General features: G+C 39.8%; 1 protein-coding gene across 3 annotated transcripts in view; it reads left to right on the plus strand.

The window, feature by feature from the left end:
- TUB (TUB bipartite transcription factor) overlaps positions 1 to 11,974 on the plus strand; it is a 71,511-nt gene extending 59,537 nt beyond the window's left edge. For all 3 annotated transcript variants that reach the window (XM_065682966.1, XM_065682967.1, XM_065682968.1), the window contains 7 exons: positions 816 to 937; positions 1,807 to 1,998; positions 2,530 to 2,642; positions 3,824 to 3,938; positions 8,959 to 9,057; positions 9,465 to 9,636; positions 10,853 to 11,974. In XM_065682966.1, the coding sequence (XP_065539038.1) occupies positions 816 to 937; positions 1,807 to 1,998; positions 2,530 to 2,642; positions 3,824 to 3,938; positions 8,959 to 9,057; positions 9,465 to 9,636; positions 10,853 to 10,986 (947 nt within the window). In that variant the 3' untranslated portion in view covers positions 10,987 to 11,974. The remainder of the gene's footprint in view (positions 1 to 815; positions 938 to 1,806; positions 1,999 to 2,529; positions 2,643 to 3,823; positions 3,939 to 8,958; positions 9,058 to 9,464; positions 9,637 to 10,852) is intronic.
- Positions 11,975 to 17,557: the final 5,583 nt, after the last annotated feature.

Here is a 17,557-nt window from a genome sequence, read left to right on the forward strand (position 1 = left end):
TTCTGGACCAAGTGTTTCCTTCTGTTTGTTTGGTTTAGCAAAAAATATTGTGTAGGTAGCCTGTAATGTGGAATGTAGAGTTTGAACCTGAATAGAGGGTAGCTTCATCTGCATGATACTCCTTGAAAAACTTGGCTTGGCAAATGTCCCACCATTGACGCTTTCTGCTGCTAAGTCCTATTTGATGTTCAAAGTTCTATTTCCCTTTGAAATGTCTGAAGCTTTGAATTCTTGTAAAGTCAAATTTTCAAGTGCTGTAAGGCAGTTCTTTTGGCCCAGGCTGATACTGGTTCTTATGTGAAATAAATATGCATGAGAACATTTCCTTGATGTGAATGTTTCTTCTCAGTCTAAGATCTGCTTTTCATCAGATCACATAGGAATAGTTGAAAGTATGCTGTAGAAGGGTTTGTATTTTAATTGCTAAGGTTTCCAAGTGGCTGTGACAGGTTGTCTGCTCAACTCCAATTTCAGGTTTAAGATTTTGTGTTGTGCTTGAAGTACTTGAGTGAATGAAGGAGATCTGGATTTAATTCCTAACTGGATATTGCTCCTGTATCTCTGGGTAACTCAATCCTCCCTGTGGAATGGGAACTGTATTTCCTTTCTCATTTGCTGAAATGTCTTGGCTTCTCAGGGCACGTACTGTCTCATCCTTGTATGTGTAAATGGCCTCACACAGTAAATCCCCTCTCACACACCCTCTCTCACCTGTGAGCCTAAGGGTGCAACAGTATAATAAATGCTGCTTTACAGCAAGTATAGACAGTTTTAATGTATTAATATTTCATATAAGTGTGGTGCTTTCTCCTCAGGCATCTCAAGCAGCATGAATTTTGATGAGGAAGAAGATGAGGAAGATGAAGACAGCTCCAGTTCTTCACAGTTAAACAGTAATACCCGCCCTGGATCTGCCACGAGCAAGAAATCCAATAAGGTAAGGAGTGAGTGCCAAAGAAAGATCATGCAGGCTACTATGTACTGCATGATTTCAGAGTGCAGTCACAATAGGCCTGGCTTTCTTGCTTCATTTTTAATATGCACTAGAGTATCTCCAAGGTGATTTACTGTTATAGCTCTCAGGGTTCACAGGAGCAAGCAATGAAAATAATGACTTGGAGAAAAGAATAGCAAATATTGTCTGAACTTGAATGAAGAGAAAGGTAAACAGTAAATATTTACCTTTCTACCTCTTGCAGGTGCTCAGAAGGACCTTTTGTTTCTATTGCTTATTTCTGAACATTTTCTCACCCTGTTCTTGCTGCTGCTATTCAGACAAAAGAAGGCTTTTTCTTGTTCAAATACTCTAGATCACAAGCTCTTGCTAAACTAGTTCATGGTGCCCCACTCTTTTATGTACTGCACTGACTTCACACCTCTGTTATATCTCTATCTAGTTAACCTGTCTCTCCCTATTTCTTCCTTTCAGCAATGGCCATTACTGTCCTTGGGTATGGCCCTTCTGAAGAAAGCAGTGTGGTGAGATGGGGAGGTGGGGGCCAGGTTTTGCTTTGCTGCCAGTGCAGCCACCCTATTCTGGTTTGCCAGAGGTATCTGTATGCTGAGCACCAGTGGTGCAGGGAACTGCTCCCTGGGCCTTCAGTGGTCAGGAGCTTGACTGGTTGGAGGAGACTGATCCTAAGCTTGGTAAGCTGCCTTCAAGGCTGCTGAGGAGTCAGGATGAGGAAGACAGTATGTCCATTGTTCTTACTGTTTTAATGTGCAGCTTCTATCAAATGTCATTCTTTGGACCTATAACCTTATAAGTGAAAGTTGAGGAAACCTGAATTTTGCTTACTGTTCTAGGAAGCGGCCTCAGCCCCCAGTCCTTCCACAAATGAGCCTCTCATAGATGTCGATGACCTGGAGGAATTTGCCATAAGACCTGCTCCACAGGGTGTCACTGTCAAATGCAGAATCACAAGAGACAAGAAGGGAATGGACCGAGGGATGTACCCTACTTATTACCTCCACTTGGAAAGGGAGCATGGTAAAAAGGTCATAAAATAACTTGAATGGCATACCAATTGCACCTCAATATAAAAAAAAATATTAAAAGTCTGAAGAAGTTTTCCTAAGAAAATATAATCTTGTATTTTAAATACATTTTTGCTTGAACTGAGATCTGCCCTACAGTCTTCAAAAAGCAAAACAATACTATCACTTTGTTCTACTGCCTTTCTTCGTATGTCAAATCTTTGACCTTAAATAATCTCTGCATGGCACCTTTATGGGACAGTCAGCAGTTGGGCTGTTTGCATTCTGTGGCCTGAAAAACATCTATTTTCAATTCAGTTGAAAGAGCTAGAGCAACTTCGAATGAAACATTTAACAAAATAGATACAATTTAATTATTTAAACTGTAAATAATGAACTGAATGGTTGAGAAGTCACTTTCCAGATTTTCTGTTGCTTCTCTAATGATGGTGGAAGACAAAAAAATTGCCTATGGTTTCCTTATGTCAAAGCAGGAAGTGGCGTGTGCTATCTCCTTTGGCATTCTAGAATATGTTTTTTTGCACTGCTTAGGTGTTTCTGTTAGCTGGAAGGAAACGAAAGAAGAGTAAAACCTCTAATTACCTCATCTCTATAGACCCAACTGACCTGTCTCGGGGTGGAGAGAGTTTTATTGGAAAACTGAGGTAAACACTAATACATCTACGAATTGTCTTTATATGATGTAGTTCATTTGAAATTAGGAAGCCTGTAAGCCACTATGACCTCTTAGAGGCTTGACTGTATCATGTGATAGCAGTCTTTAAATTCGCCAGTATGCAAGGCACGTTTTCAAAACTTCAAGTACTTACAAGACCGCATTTTATTAAAAGTTGACAGGATCGAAGCTCTTAAATGCTCAAAGGCCAGATTCTCAAGGGGGTATGAGTACAACTTATCTTAATGAGATTTTCAGGAGTGCACGAGTAGATTGTGTCTAGCCCCTCATGATATAAATACCTTGGAATGGAAGTTCTCTCTGTTGCACAATCTGAAAATCTCTTCAGTTTTGCCTGTTTCTTAAGATCCTAATTAGAGTTATTTATTGGTCTGGTGGGAGGTGTCCCTGCCTGTGGCAGGGGGGTTGGAATTAGATGATCTTTAAAGGTCCTTTACAACCATAACCATTCCATGATTCTATGAAGTAGTGGAATTCTTTCAGAACCATGTTTCTTTTCTGTCTTGTCGCCCCATCATACATCAGTCTGTCGTTGACACCTACGTGGAGCCTCTCAGTGTATGTTTAGATTGTCTGTGCCTTGGGAGAGGGGCTGTGCTGTTAATGGCCACTTGCCTGCATGGATCTTGGAACTTCATCTGCTACTTATTGCAGTACAGAATGAGGATAATGTGGTTTTAGTATGTTCTAAGTTATATTTTGCGCTTCTTGGTGTGATTTCCGTTTAAATAGGAAAGGTTCATCTTAAAACTTTATGAAAACACTCTCTGTATTCTCATAGAGTTAGTAGTCAGGTAACAAAGCAGATAGTTTTGTAGAGAGTAAGCATATTTTTTAGCCCAAGCAAACAACCAAAATAACTCCTCCAGAGTGTTTTCTTACCGCTTTCTTGAATTTACTGCTTTGCAAGGTGTTATGAGAAGTCTCTGGTGTAATGATAATGGACCTTTAGTATACTCTGCCCTACTGTACCTTTACATTTTTGGTACAGCCCTTAATCCAGGAGTTGATACATAGATGGGGTAGAATTAACAGCTATTTGTACTCAGTGTTATCTGTCTTTCCTTTGGGGCTGCAGTGCAGGAAAGGATAGATGTCTCAGGCAGCATTGCTGACAAACGGTGATTGGATTTTCCATTTTTTTGATAGATCAAATCTTATGGGAACTAAGTTTACAGTTTATGACAATGGAGTAAATCCAATGAAAACAACATCAAGCCTGGAGGCGAGTATCCTGCGTCAGGAGCTAGCTGCTATTTGTTATGTAAGTACTGCTCACAGGCAAAATATGCAAGAAGGGCAGATCAGTTTCTGAAATAGCACACTGAATTTACTTCTCACTTATGATTATGTAAATCACCATTCATACTTAGATGTAATCAAACAGCTGCTCTTCACTAGAGAAACCAGGAAACTCAGTGGAAAGTAGAGGTGAATAAAGTTGTGCACAGAACCAGGCTGCCCGGTTCTCACTTTTGGTCAGAAGGTGAGAAGCTTTTACATAACCCTCTGGAAGAGGTAGGGTGCTTGACAGCCTGCAGGCATCATCTGAGAGAGCCTGCTGAACTGGAAAGAGTTGTGCACATGGAATTACTGCACTGAAGTCTGATCACTTGCAATAACATTTTGGAGGAGGACTGATCCAAAACACAAGTAGCTGAACAGCTAGGTCTGCCGCATTGGCTTGGAGACTGAGGTAAAAACCTCTGTAATTCCTTTTTACCAGAAAAAAACCAAACAAACCCTAAACACAATCAAAAATTCAATTTAATAAGAGAAACCAGCCTCTTATAGGACAGTAAATAGCATTTGTCAGGAGCAACACAGACAATTGAGACTTGAAATACAGTTGCTGTGGTTTTCATGATGACTGGATGACTGTTTTGGTGAGAGTATTCTTTCTGTCCAGAAATCTCTGGTCCCAAGAAACTCTTCCAATCAAAATGGGTATGTACACTGCTACAGAAAGTTCTGTTTTCACAAATCAACACCTTCTGACAAAAATACCCAAGAACCACATTTGTGGAAAGCTCCTGCCCAACTCTAATCAAGGATGCCTGGAAATCCATCAGATCGAGATCTAGCATATATGCAGAGAACGGGTTCCTAGAAAGGGCAGCTTCAGGTTGTGGGGAGCAATGCCTCTGGCAGATTTCAGCACATGAAAAGGAAAGCAGAGAACTATCCTTCCCATGCAAAGTGCTGAGAGCACTGGAGGGTGGCTGACGTGTTATTTTCCTGCTGCTTAGGATGCAGTTTTTCTGTGAATATAGCATAAATAGTGCCTTTGGTCACATGTGCTGTTATTCAGGCACATGGCCTGCAGTTGCAGACAAGACAGACAGAAAGATACATATCCCTCCATTGCTGTTGAATTTGAAACTCTCTGAAGGTTTCAGAAAATCCATCCAACAGGATTTAATAAGACTGTCCAGAATCTGATGTTAGTTTAGAGTCTAGAGTCGGAACCTAGGAGACCTTAAATGTTTAGTAAATAGGTTTATGTAGGAGGGCGTTCGCTGGAGGCAGGCAACTAATCTGGTGGAATCTGGAAATGCAAGGAGGAAAATACCCAAACCCAACAATTAAAAAAATAATTTATATATTGAACAATTTAGACATTGCTTGTTTCAGTCAAAACCCACAGCATTTGAACCACTAATGCTACCAACTAAAAACCTCAGTTGAGGTCAGCAGAGGTGAATAGAAGTGTGAGTGTTGGAAAGAACAGAACCATAACCACTGTTTGGAGAATGTGGCGAAGATAAGCTGCTTTCATATGTCTATTTTGAGATCAGCAGTTTAAAACTTGTACTTTTATGTAAGAGAATGATTTGTTGCATTGATATTTTGATACTCATGAAGAAAGGCATCAGGCTTTCAGGTGTGCTGTGGCCAGAGGACAAAAGGAAACTGGAATGGTATTTCATTACTAGCAAAGCTTGCTAAAGTGAGATCACTCAAGATTATTCACTCCTGAAACATCCTTGTCCTAAGGTAACCTTTTAATTCCTGCCCTGAGATTTTTCCTGCAGCAGAACCTATAACAAACAGTACTTTGAAAGCACCACTATGCCTCTCACTGTCTCTCAGCACAGCCAGTTGGCTACCCACCCAGAGAGGAAGCTGTACCCACTTCCACCAAGTTACTGAGCCTGACCTGCTGAATTGTCTCAGCAGGTCTATTTTGTACAGGCAGAAGTTGCTGGTGCATCTGCTGTTAACGGTGGGGTAAATGTATGAGAACTCTCATTGTGGAGCTCACCTTAGGGCATGTTTCAAGCAACAGGAATAAAATCAGTGCAAGGACCGAGTTTTACCAGGCGCTGTAAGCCATTTTTACTCTCTCTGCGGGTGGCAGTGTAGCTTATTAATAAACCTGCAGCAGCACCTAATGGCTGATTTCAGAATAGCTTGGCGAAATTTATCAAGAAGCAGTAAGGTATGACGACCATTTGTACCAGAGTTTTCTGTGCTGGATTCCTTTATATCCGTAGTATCTTACAACTCAGTTTGCATCAGACAGGGAGCTCTGCTAATATTCTGGGGTGTGACTCAGGTTTCAGCAAAGCAATAAAACTGCGACTTTCTACTCAGGCCTCGGTCACCTGCATTCTGCTCCACTGTAGTGGGTTCTGTGTTTTGGGCTTTCTATGGAATGCTAGTTTCTACACAAGTCCAGAAAGGGAAGTGGCTGAAAGAAAATTGCGGTAACTAAGTTGTGAATCTCTTGAGAGTTGCTGCAATATACAGCCTGCTTCTTTTATCATGAGATATTTCCACTTTAGTGAAATGCTCACATAACTTTATGGAAGATTTTAAAAGCAACCTTAAGGATAGACTCCGTGTTCTTTCAGTCCAGTGTATTGTGACACATGCTAAGCTTACCACCTGAGCAACGGTAGAGAGTGCAGCCTTGAAGCAATACTGGGCCAAGTCCTCAACTGATTTAAATCACTGGCATGCTGGCTCTGTCAGTAGTGCTCTGCCAGTTAGCAACCCTTATTTTGAATTCCTGTGTAAACCAAGCCTGTCATTGTCATTAAAATGGTGTAAAATCAGAATCTGGCCTATGCTCCCCTAAAGATTTGTAGTCTTGAACTTACAGACAAAATAGCAGAGGAGGGAAATAAGAGAGAAGGAGGGAATGAGACAGGAGTTATGGGGAATTAATTTTACTTGGGTGCAGGTAGTTTGGAAAGGTGTACTTTTAATTAGAGCTCCTCTTCTGTCCCTACTGCTTTTACTCATATATTCTGTGTTTCTAAAATTTCAGGTCTATACCTTGGTTTTAGCAAAAGGGTTGCATTTGCCAGTAAAATGTTTCATTAAATTGGTGAATGATGTAATGTGCATCTAGAAACCTTCCCTTACCATTTGGTAGAAGTACTGATTTTAATGTTTCTGAGTAACTCCAAAGAATACAGTCCTGTTTTTTTCAGAGTGATAATACTGTTTGTTGGTGAGGAAGTGGTTCAGTGCTATTATTTAATTTTACCTTGAACAAAGTCTAAAACCAGTTAGCATCTAAATTAGTTGTATGTAGCATAACTGCAGCTTGGTGAGAAGAAAAGCTTGTAAGACATTACAGAGAAGACTAAAACTGTCAGTAGTTAGTGGAAAATAAGCTTAAGCATGAGTCTTTTCTTAGAAACTGGCCTCTGCTGTGCTGAATTTCTCCTGCTTATAAAATCTGCTGGCAGTCATTTTAGTTTGAGTCTCACCATGATGCAGAACCAAATACAAATTTTCAAATGAACTGATAGCTTTGGTTTACTCTGCCAAAGGCCATGACACAAATGATTCAGGAAAGAGGTAGGATCTTCCCATTGAAGTACAGACTTGTGGAGATGTATGGATATACCTGGATTGCTTCAATAGTATTCAGTAAAATAACTCAGTGGAATTTTGTTTGCATGCATGAAAATCTTTTAATGGGTTGTGTGAAATCTCCAGATGGTTTGCTGAAACAACCAAAGTTATTTCAAAGGTCTGATGGATGACAGAACTTCTGTGCAAGTAAATCTCAGGCAGGTATTTTCAGATGTTTACAAGGAGCCGAGATGCATGGACTTTTATTTGCGAATGTAGAGATACCCTACAAAGTTGAGTGTTCCTTAAAATCAGGACACCTTAATTAGATATATAAAAGCAGGAATACCTGAAAATGTCACTTCTAAATGTCCCAGTGGTAGAGCCACACCAGCTGGAGCACAGGGGTGGCATTTCATAGTATGATGTTGCTGGGAATAGCACCAATGGGAATTTCCTTCCTGAGATTCCTTTGTGTGTGTGTGTGTCCACAGCCCTTCCCTTGGGAAGAGCAGGAGGGGAAAAATGCATGTGACTGAAAAAAAAAGTAAGTAGCACAAAACATGAGGAGATGAACTTTCAGAAGTGTCAGTGCTTCACTTACCTGATTCATGCCAGAGCAGGCAACCGGGTTTTACTGAGTGGATTGGAAATACCACCCTTTAGTTTTTATTTTTCAAAAGCAGATAGATGATGACTTGCTGAAATAGTTGCTTCTGTGGAGGAAAAAAGGCAAAAGCATAAAACTTTAGGCCTATTTAGATTTTAGTGGTTGTGTTTTGAGAGGACACTGTGGAGCGCTCCTGTAAAATGCTGGTCAGAAAGGCATTGAATCATGTTTATTGGAAAAAATTGCATTTTCTGTGGATTTTTTTTTTCTGCCCATGTTTCTTTACTTTCCCTGCCTTCACAGCTCAAAAATTTGCATTCATGCTAATGTGTTTGTTTTATACCATGCTTGTCTCTAAGCATAACATATCTGAAGACTTTGAGAACCGCAGCACTGCTAACAGATGCTCTTACTGGCAGCTTCTTCTTGTTTGCTTTTGTGCTGGCTCTGGAATAAATGGAGTTGGTCCTGTATATTTAATTTTGTCTCTCATCAAAATGTGTGACTGCATTTTATGATTTTTAAATTATAACCACTTTATTTTAGGATCTAGCAGTAGCCAAGCAATCTGGTTAGTTCATATCCTTTTTAACAAAGGACTAGGGTTTTTTTAATTGTATTAAGGTTGCTGGCAGCCACTGCTACAAATGTTTTTGGAAACTTCTCTATTTCCATTTTTCCTGTTGTCAGAGCTTCTAAAACAAAGTCAGAAAGTTTGGCAGTGCCAGCGAAGGTAGGAGTTTCAAGATGTTTTTTGAGTTGACTAACAAGTAAGTCCCCTGGGCTGCCACTGTGTCTCTCTGTTGAAGAAATTAACTTCAAAAATACAGAACATGCTGAACTCTTTTTAAAACATTTTTAGGAAACAAATGTCTTGGGGTTTAAAGGACCTCGCAAAATGAGTGTGATCATACCAGGAATGAATATGGACCATGAAAGAGTTTCCATCAGACCACGAAATGTAAGTCATACCATCAACCAATGATAAAAATTACTTAAATTCTTTTTCAGTTTGAGTTGGGGTTTTTTGCATTGCTGAAGATTTAGAGGTTAAAAACATTTGAATGATTGAAGAACAATGTGATGTGTGACTAGTTCTGTGACTCACAAAAGTACTACAAATAATAATATACTTAGATAACAAAAGGCAGAACTAATACTTTCGAAGCTGTGGAAAGGATTCTAACGCATATTCCCATTAAGATACTCAAGAGTTCTCAGTTTTATTCAGTGATGCTGTTTTGGAGGTTGAAGGTGACAGTTTAGTCTTCGGGCTAGGGTTTATGAATGGCTTTGTTTTGTGTGCATTAATTTACTTTTTGTCTTGTAAGAGTGTTGAACTGAAGTGTGTATCTGTGGTGTGTGCAGGAACATGAGACGCTTCTTGCAAGATGGCAGAACAAAAATACAGAGAGTGTCATTGAGCTGCATAACAAAACACCAGTCTGGAATGATGACACGCAGTCCTATGTTTTAAATTTCCATGGTCGAGTCACACAGGCCTCAGTGAAAAACTTCCAAATTATTCATGATAATGATCGTAAGTATAGCTCTAACATGTAGAAACACTACTGCTTTCACAGTCCGACAGTCATTTTGCCCTCACTGTCGTTACTTGAGTTTACCTTATGTGGGCTGCTCTGCCTTGTGGCCATGACATTGATGCAAGTTGGTTGTTTACATGCTTATGCTCGAGACAGGTGATTCTGCTATGTGCTATCTTAGTTTTCTTCTTTGGCTGCCTAGCTTGTGAACTGAGCACTACCTTAAGAGTTGTTCCTGCTCTCAGAGCTGCGGTACTTCCAGTCAGCAGTGCCAGTATCACCCCGCTCAAGCACAAGTATCATACAGTCCTTCCACCCTGAAAGTGTCAGGACAGCTTTTCACTCCATCACTAGGACCTTACCAATGTGCTGCTTTCTGCCAGCAGTGTGCAGCCCCCTTTTTTCTCAAGCTTAGGTACAGTTGTTGGAGCAAGGATGAAGACAATTGCTCCAGTGGAGTGATGCTGCCCCACTTTACGCTGATTGTGGGCAGACAATAGTCACTAGCTGCTTGAGCGCAGTGGGCTGCACTAGTTCTGTGCTTAGACTGTAGGGAATATTGCAGTCTGTTGAAAGTAGCTGTCCTGGTCTCTGAGAGCAATGCTGAATTTGAAATGGTGTATGCATTTCCTGCATTTTATAAGGTGAAACAAATACACCTGCTTCTGCAATTAAACATTTAAAATTGTGAATGAGGCTGAGATTTCCTTTTGCATGATAAAGAGTACAAAAGGGGGAAAAAGTTGAGGAAAATTTCATTAAAATGATGTAACAGGGAGACGTGATCACAGTCATGCATTTCCTTCTCCTGTTATCCTTGCTCGTCCACTCACCTGAAGTTAAGTGGGAATAGAATTAATTGGTACTTGGCACACACATGAAACTTGCACTAAATCTGTATAAGAGCATTCTATACAGTAGCAATTTTCTCTCTGTGCTTGCAAAACCCACTCTTTATCTGTGCAATTTTTTTGTCAGTAGCAAGTCTCGCAATCTTTTGTCACTCAGCTGTTCCTCACTCAAGCTACCCTTGCTTCTCTTTGATGCCTGCACACCCACTTGCATTAATAAGTGTTGTGAAGTTTGATGAGTGAACATGTTTTGTTTGCATTTTGTTGAAGTGGGCCAGAGGATGATGTTGAATGCATACTTACTAAGTAAGGGCTGCAAACAAAAATAATGCTTTGTCGCCTTTTATGATGTTTCTTGCAGCTGAATATATAGTGATGCAGTTTGGACGCGTGGCTGAGGATGTGTTCACTATGGACTACAACTACCCAATGTGCGCACTACAAGCCTTTGCCATTGCCCTTTCAAGTTTTGACAGCAAGCTGGCTTGTGAGTAAAGGGGCATGGGTGAGCATCCTCTCAAAGGAAGCAGTTTGCTATATGATTCCCAGTTCCTGCTGATGTCACTTATGGTCCATACTAAACAGGGCAGGGAAAATGTAGTTGTGGAGGATCACTCTGTTGCTGAACAGAAAGTAAAAGGAATCTTCTAAAAATTCAGGACATTCAGGAAATACGTTTTCCTTTTTTTTTTTTTTTCTGTCATATTTTTCTGAAAGTGACATCAAGTTTGTGTAAATAGAAGTTCTCTCTCATGTCCTTGAATATGTTATGGAGATGTGCCATGATGTACTGTACCGTGGCTCTAGTAGCACCATTATAATGGTGTCTTTTTTAAATCCAGAAAGGGCGTGCACGCTCGAAAAGTTCCTTTTTACATTTAAGAATTATTCTGAGGCTGCAATCGTACCTCAAGGTTGCATTCCTACATCGACTAATCAGAGCTTCACATCAGGCAACGTAAAAGAAAGATCACAGAAAAGATGCACTTTTTTGAATGTGCAAGGATCTCATGTAGTATAAAGCAAAGTGTGAAGGTTGAAAACCTATACTGGACTGAACTTGATGCATTGCTATTGCGTATGTAGTAGGGCATGATGAATTTTAATTGCAGTAGGAGGAAACGGAGAAGTAGTAAGCACAAAACAATGTTGCACAAGTCACTTGAATTCTAAGCTGTTATGTTTTAACATCTACATGCTTTTTTAATTTGTTTCAAATGAAAATGTATTTGGAGCACAGAAAAGGAAAACATCTAGATGCCAAGAAAGCATAACTTATGTTGAATTTGGCATGTCGCGTGTTGGGGATTTATATCCTTGTATTGCTGTGGTAATTCAAACACATATTTTGTATGAAGTGATACAAACAGTTGGATAAAGGCTCTCTGCAGAGAATCTTATTATTTTGACCAGGCTGTGTAAAGCTGAAGAAGGTAAATGGAATTATTTTATTAAATTTGTCTGGCCTTTCGCGATTTTACAAGTTGTTGATTGCATTATTTGAACTTTCAGCAACAACCACTTTTCGTATTTATTTCCCATTGTAAGAACACTTGAAATCGATTGAAACTGTGTATGCTGTTCTTTAATGTAAATGTGCCAGCTACTGAGCTAGATCCTTCTAGGCAAATGTAGTGTATGCCACGTACAAATGAGACACTGGCAGGACACGAAAGAGCTTAAAACAGTGTGGATTTTTTGTTTCTCTTTTTTCTGATTTATCTGGAATATAGAAACAAATACCATTTCAGAACTCAAGCAAAGAATAAGTCATTCTCTTCTCTTCTGAACATTTCGAAAGCCAGGAGCTGTAACTGAAAGCACACCGTAAAACACCTTTAAAAATAACGAGTCTTTCTGCCATGTTCTGTACAATGTTATCCTAAATGGTGCACAAAATAATAGAATTTATATGTAGTTCACCCAGAAGGATATTGAAATGTGAATGAAGTAGTTGTGTTTTATACTGTGTGTATTCAGGTCCCCTTTTTTAGTCTTTACAGACTCTTGCATTGCACAACCAAAGATTATGTAATGAGAAAAATGAGATCAAATCTGCTTGTTTCATAGGAGACAGGCCACAAGGAGAGGTTGTGCCATTTGGACTGTTTAATTTCAACTAATAAAAGAAATCTGCTCTCTTCTTCACATTTGCCTTCAGGTGTCCTTCCCAGTATACAAACAAGGAAATTTCAGATAAGAGATGGAAATAAGTAATTGCCAGCATTCTTTCTAATATTTTTTAAAATCTATTAAAAAGTGTCAGCTGGCTTTGAACAGTGTTTTGTTGATGGACTCAGCCTATCAAATGTCATCTTTCAATACCAGGAGGCTCTTTCATTGTTCTATGTATTCAAATCTTGTTGCAAGAAGCCTTCCCATGCAGTGGTATAAAATAGAAAGACACCTTTTGTTTGTGAGAAATGAGCAGTCAATTCCCTCAGTGAATGATCAAAATTCATGCTCATGAGCTGCGGTGTGATACTGAGGCTTTGCACATGGATGCTTTGCTTTCCCTTGTAGTTGGTGGTTTCTCACCACTTCACATCCCCATCTCCGATCTCACTTTGGATTTTAACAGAGAGGCCCTTAGGCCTCACGTCAGTCTTTAAAAACCAGCTCCAGTGATAACCAGAATTTTTATTTAGACTACTGCAAAACCAGATGGGAATTCCCACTGCTGGTATTTAGGTGGGATGTGCATTTAAAGGATCTGCAGCATGGGAAGGGCTGAATCTGCATGGCTTTAATTCTGTGGCTCTCCAGTCATGTTTGCTTTAAAGCCTGAAAAGAGTGGCACCTGAGAGTTTCCTGCCTCTCCCTGTGCACAGCACTGTGTCAAAGGAACCAAGTGTCATATGGTGCAAATACACAATCTGCTGGCTTTAATAGTGGAGTTGGTTTAGGAAGGATTATTTTGAACATGGATCATAACAATGGTCTGGCTTGCATCATGGCCCCACAGGGAATTGGCACAAAAAGGAAGCTCATGTGCAGTGAACTCCTGCACAAGGGTGAGAATGAGAGGCTGGGGAAAGGCAGAGTTCAGTTTCTTGGGACAGTTTTGCTGCCAGCACATTGTGTAACTTCACTCTCCCTGTATGTTCTTCCCAGCCAGGTATTTTTTTAACCTGTAAGCATGCCAGGAGGAAAGTGGTGACTCAAATTCCCATCATCTTAACAGAATCATACAGGGACATCAGCCAACGAGACGCTGAGGAAAAAATTCCCCACCATAAACTGAGGTCACTAGAGGGGGATGTTAACCCGGGACTAAGAGGAATGAGGCGCTCTCATTAAATCTGGTTCAGTTACAGTAGGATTGTGCCTAGTGGCCATTGCCAAAACCCTAATTCCTCACTGATGTTGAGCAAGGGACTGAGTTCTTTTGATTCACTTGACCATTGCCATCTGCTTCAGAAGCACTTGCTTTTTATTGAGCATCTGTATAATTTCCAGTGGACATTTTCTGATGCAGATTGCTTTTGGTGGTATCGCAAGTTTTCCAGCACATCTCCAAATTTTGTTTTTCTAACTTGGTAAAGTCACAGCAGGTTCTGTCTTAACATACAGTCATACCTGAGATTACTCATAAGGTGTTACACAAAACTCACCAAGTTAGTTTTTCCTCCACACCAGTAATAAAATCTCGACACCAGTATGTGTTTTCAGAGCTATATGCATACTAAAGCGACCAAGGAGCGGTTAGTGGCACACTCACATTAGTAAGAGCTTCTGCAGGGCCTGCATGTCAGTGTGCATAACCTTGTTTACTTAGTGTCACAAAGAATATAATGGCACTGAGCTGTGTATTTCCATCACACAGTCCTAGTGAGTGTTTGGATACGGTAGATTTAATATTATTTAAAATCCCAGTATTGATGATTTTTTTGCACCTGCTGTTGATTTTGGCAGAGAGTTGTAAACAACTTCCCTGTCTGAATTGCTTATAGGCAAATAACTGCATGCTTTAATGAGAGTTCTTAATCTAACTTGTCACTCTGTTTACATCAAACAGTTTCTCCCTGGCCCTTTATCTAGTTTTCTTCATCTCTGATGTTCTCTTCCTTCTCATTCTCTTCACAATCCCTTTATCTTTTCTGCAAGGTTGTGCAACTCAAAAGCGTTTGACGATATTACTCAGTGATCTCTCCACAGATGAATAATGCCTTCGGTGCACATCCAATGATGCTTCAACAATAGAAGCCTGATCAGAGTGGTGAATTTGGCCCTTTGGCTTTTCAGTGGAGTAAATTAACACATTAAAAGGTAGCAGATAAAAAAGCTTGCCTAAAATATAATCAGAATTTTTCTCAGTAAACATTCAGTAACCGGAGTTTCCAAACCATTAGTTGCAAGTCAATGAGCAGCACTGTCCACAAGCCTGGAGGCAGGCTGTTAGATTGCCTTTGTAGTGCTGCCTTATTTTTCCTTTTTCAAAAGGTTGAAAGTGATTCTGTGAACTGAAGTGTTTTGATGCCCTAAAATAGAGTTTATTTTTTAGAAACTAGAAATCTCTCCTTTTGTAGAATAATATATGGCCTTAAAACAGTAATGTTGTAGGCCATTGTTAGAAATTCTGATGCTAAGAAGTCCGTGAGAATGTTTTTGTAATAATGACTGGGCAAAGCTCTCACTATTCAAGTTGCCTTAACAATAGTTCTGGAGTTCCCAGCTGGCTGTCCTCGTGAGGTACTAGAACTGAAGGAACTTTAGTAAAAAGGGCTCTGTAACAAAATCTGATAGCTGCACAATTGAAAAACATCATTGTGGAGTCAAATGACACCAGAGTTTTATCGGTCACAGTGAATCAGTGCCATCAATTCAGACTTTCTTATTTTTTGCTCCTTTTTGATGAAAAAAGGGAGGGACTTTCAGCGAGCAGAGCTATCAGAGAGGTCTCTGCAAGTATTGAGCATTAGTCTACTTTTCTACCTATAAAAATCTGACCCCTTCCTGAGTGCTGCCCATTAAAAAAGGAAATCACCCCACTCCTTAGTATAGAAAATCACTCCCAGTTCTTATGGCTTAGCTTTTTACAAATTTATGGGGTTTTTTAATTTAATTTACTAGTGACTTCCCATAAAGATACAACAAGGAGTGGACATCACACAGCAAACAAGAGTTCTTGCCCTGAAGAGATGATGAGTGTAGACCGGTATTTGTCTTTGATTATTCTAGTCGGATAAGACAGGGTGTTGCCTGGTGGTTCGGGCAGAGAGATATTCTCCTGATACTTGGCAGGTGTCTGGAAGATTTTGGGTTTGATCCTGTGGCATTCTAACTAGTTCTCCCATGCTATCCTATTGCTCTCCTAAAACATCATTTGCAAGTTTTTCCCTCATTTTTAGAGAAGCATGTGTTCACCAACAAAGTATCTTTGCTTGGCAAATAAGGACAGCAAATGTGATAAAGCAGCAGTCACCTTGATTAGAATTATAGTCTGATAACTCTCGGATTTATCAAAAGGCCTCATAGGTTACTAGAAGAAAGTAGTTTTATATATATAAATCTTGCACTAGAATTACTTTAACTGTAGATGCAGGCTTCCTTTGTATGTGCTACTTGATGAAAATGAGTTTTGGTTGTTCTTCATGTATGAAATGTACCTACCAAGGTTCTGATGTGTGTTTGAAATTAAGTAGATATTTTTCAGTTCTTTCTGTTGCTTGCCATGGAACTAAGAAAAGGATTTGCACAACTAAAACTTGATGCTTTGTTATTTTGCTACAGACTATAGCTCAGTAGCTGATACTCACAAATGCCTGTATATTGGATGAAAATGCATTAAAACTTGTATGTTGTATTTTATTTAACTGCCCTGAAGCTTTAAATTCCTCTTTTTCAGTAAGGGTATGTTTATCCATACCTTCACTGAGAAAACTTGAATTAACTCTCTGTCTTGAAACTGTTTAAGGGAACCAATACACAGATTTCCTGAATTGCTTTAGGAAGAGGACACATTTCAGAAAAAATTATGCTTATGTTCTTGAGAAAAAACCGCCCTTCTTATTCACTTTGTAATTGGATTGCTCAATAACACTGAAAGCTTATCATGGTTCTATTCACGTCTACAATGGCAGTTTGAATATTACTCTGACAAAAGCTTGCTAGCACATGAACTGGAATGCAGTCCTACTTGAGAGCCAGAACCGAGCAGTACCAGTGGATACTCGTGCATCTATTCTGTGCCTAGGTACTGACTGCATGCAGAAAAACCCCCGAAGAGTCACAAAGCTGTGTTAAAATCATCTAGTCTTTTAGGCTGTCCAGCAGCTGAGAGAACACAGGCCTGCAAATCAGGTCGCCTGGGTTTCAGACCCAACTGACTGTGTGACTGTGCAAATCTTGTAACCTCTTTGTGCCTCAGTTCCAATGAGTTGAGTGGAAATAATGGTTTTGGGACCTGCCTCTGTCTATCCCTGTTCTGCTGAGAGGCTTCTCAGGAGGGTTTTGAGGCTGGCGGGTGGCAGGAGTGGTTTGTGTGCTCAGTAACCTGTTTGATCCTCACTGAAGGAACCGCAGTAAAATATGAACAGTTTTCTGCCACCTGTGTAGAAACTGAATAGCTAACAAATGTCTTAAGATAAAATCTTGACACTGTTGAATTCTATAGAAATCTTGTCAATGATTTTAGTGAAGCTTGAATTTTTAAACTTATGTCATTTTTGGTCACTAAATGTGCAGAACAATACCAGTAAGGACAAACCATCTGATACACTTTCCCTTCTCACAGTGGTATGTTGTTGGTTGTGTTTTAGTTTGCACCATCAGTTGTTTTAAAGCTGTTATTCTTGAACACCTTGCAGAGCTTCAGTTAATGCAACTGCTTATTAATGCTTTTATGTAGCAGCAAGCCGAGACACTTGGCAATTGCGCTGCAAATTGCCTTTGTGCTGGTTTTGGTTTTTTTTTCCTTGGATGCAACTCGGCTGTTCAAAACTGTTGTTACTGCAGACTTTGACTCTGTCACGCACATCTGATTTAAAAATGAGTCTCATGTTTTATGACTACCTTTATACTCAAATGGGATGTTTACAATGCAATCTGTTTCTCACATTTGACC

This window comes from Lathamus discolor, chromosome 6 (genome assembly GCF_037157495.1).
Source record: "Lathamus discolor isolate bLatDis1 chromosome 6, bLatDis1.hap1, whole genome shotgun sequence".
Taxonomy (NCBI): domain Eukaryota; kingdom Metazoa; phylum Chordata; class Aves; order Psittaciformes; family Psittacidae; genus Lathamus; species Lathamus discolor.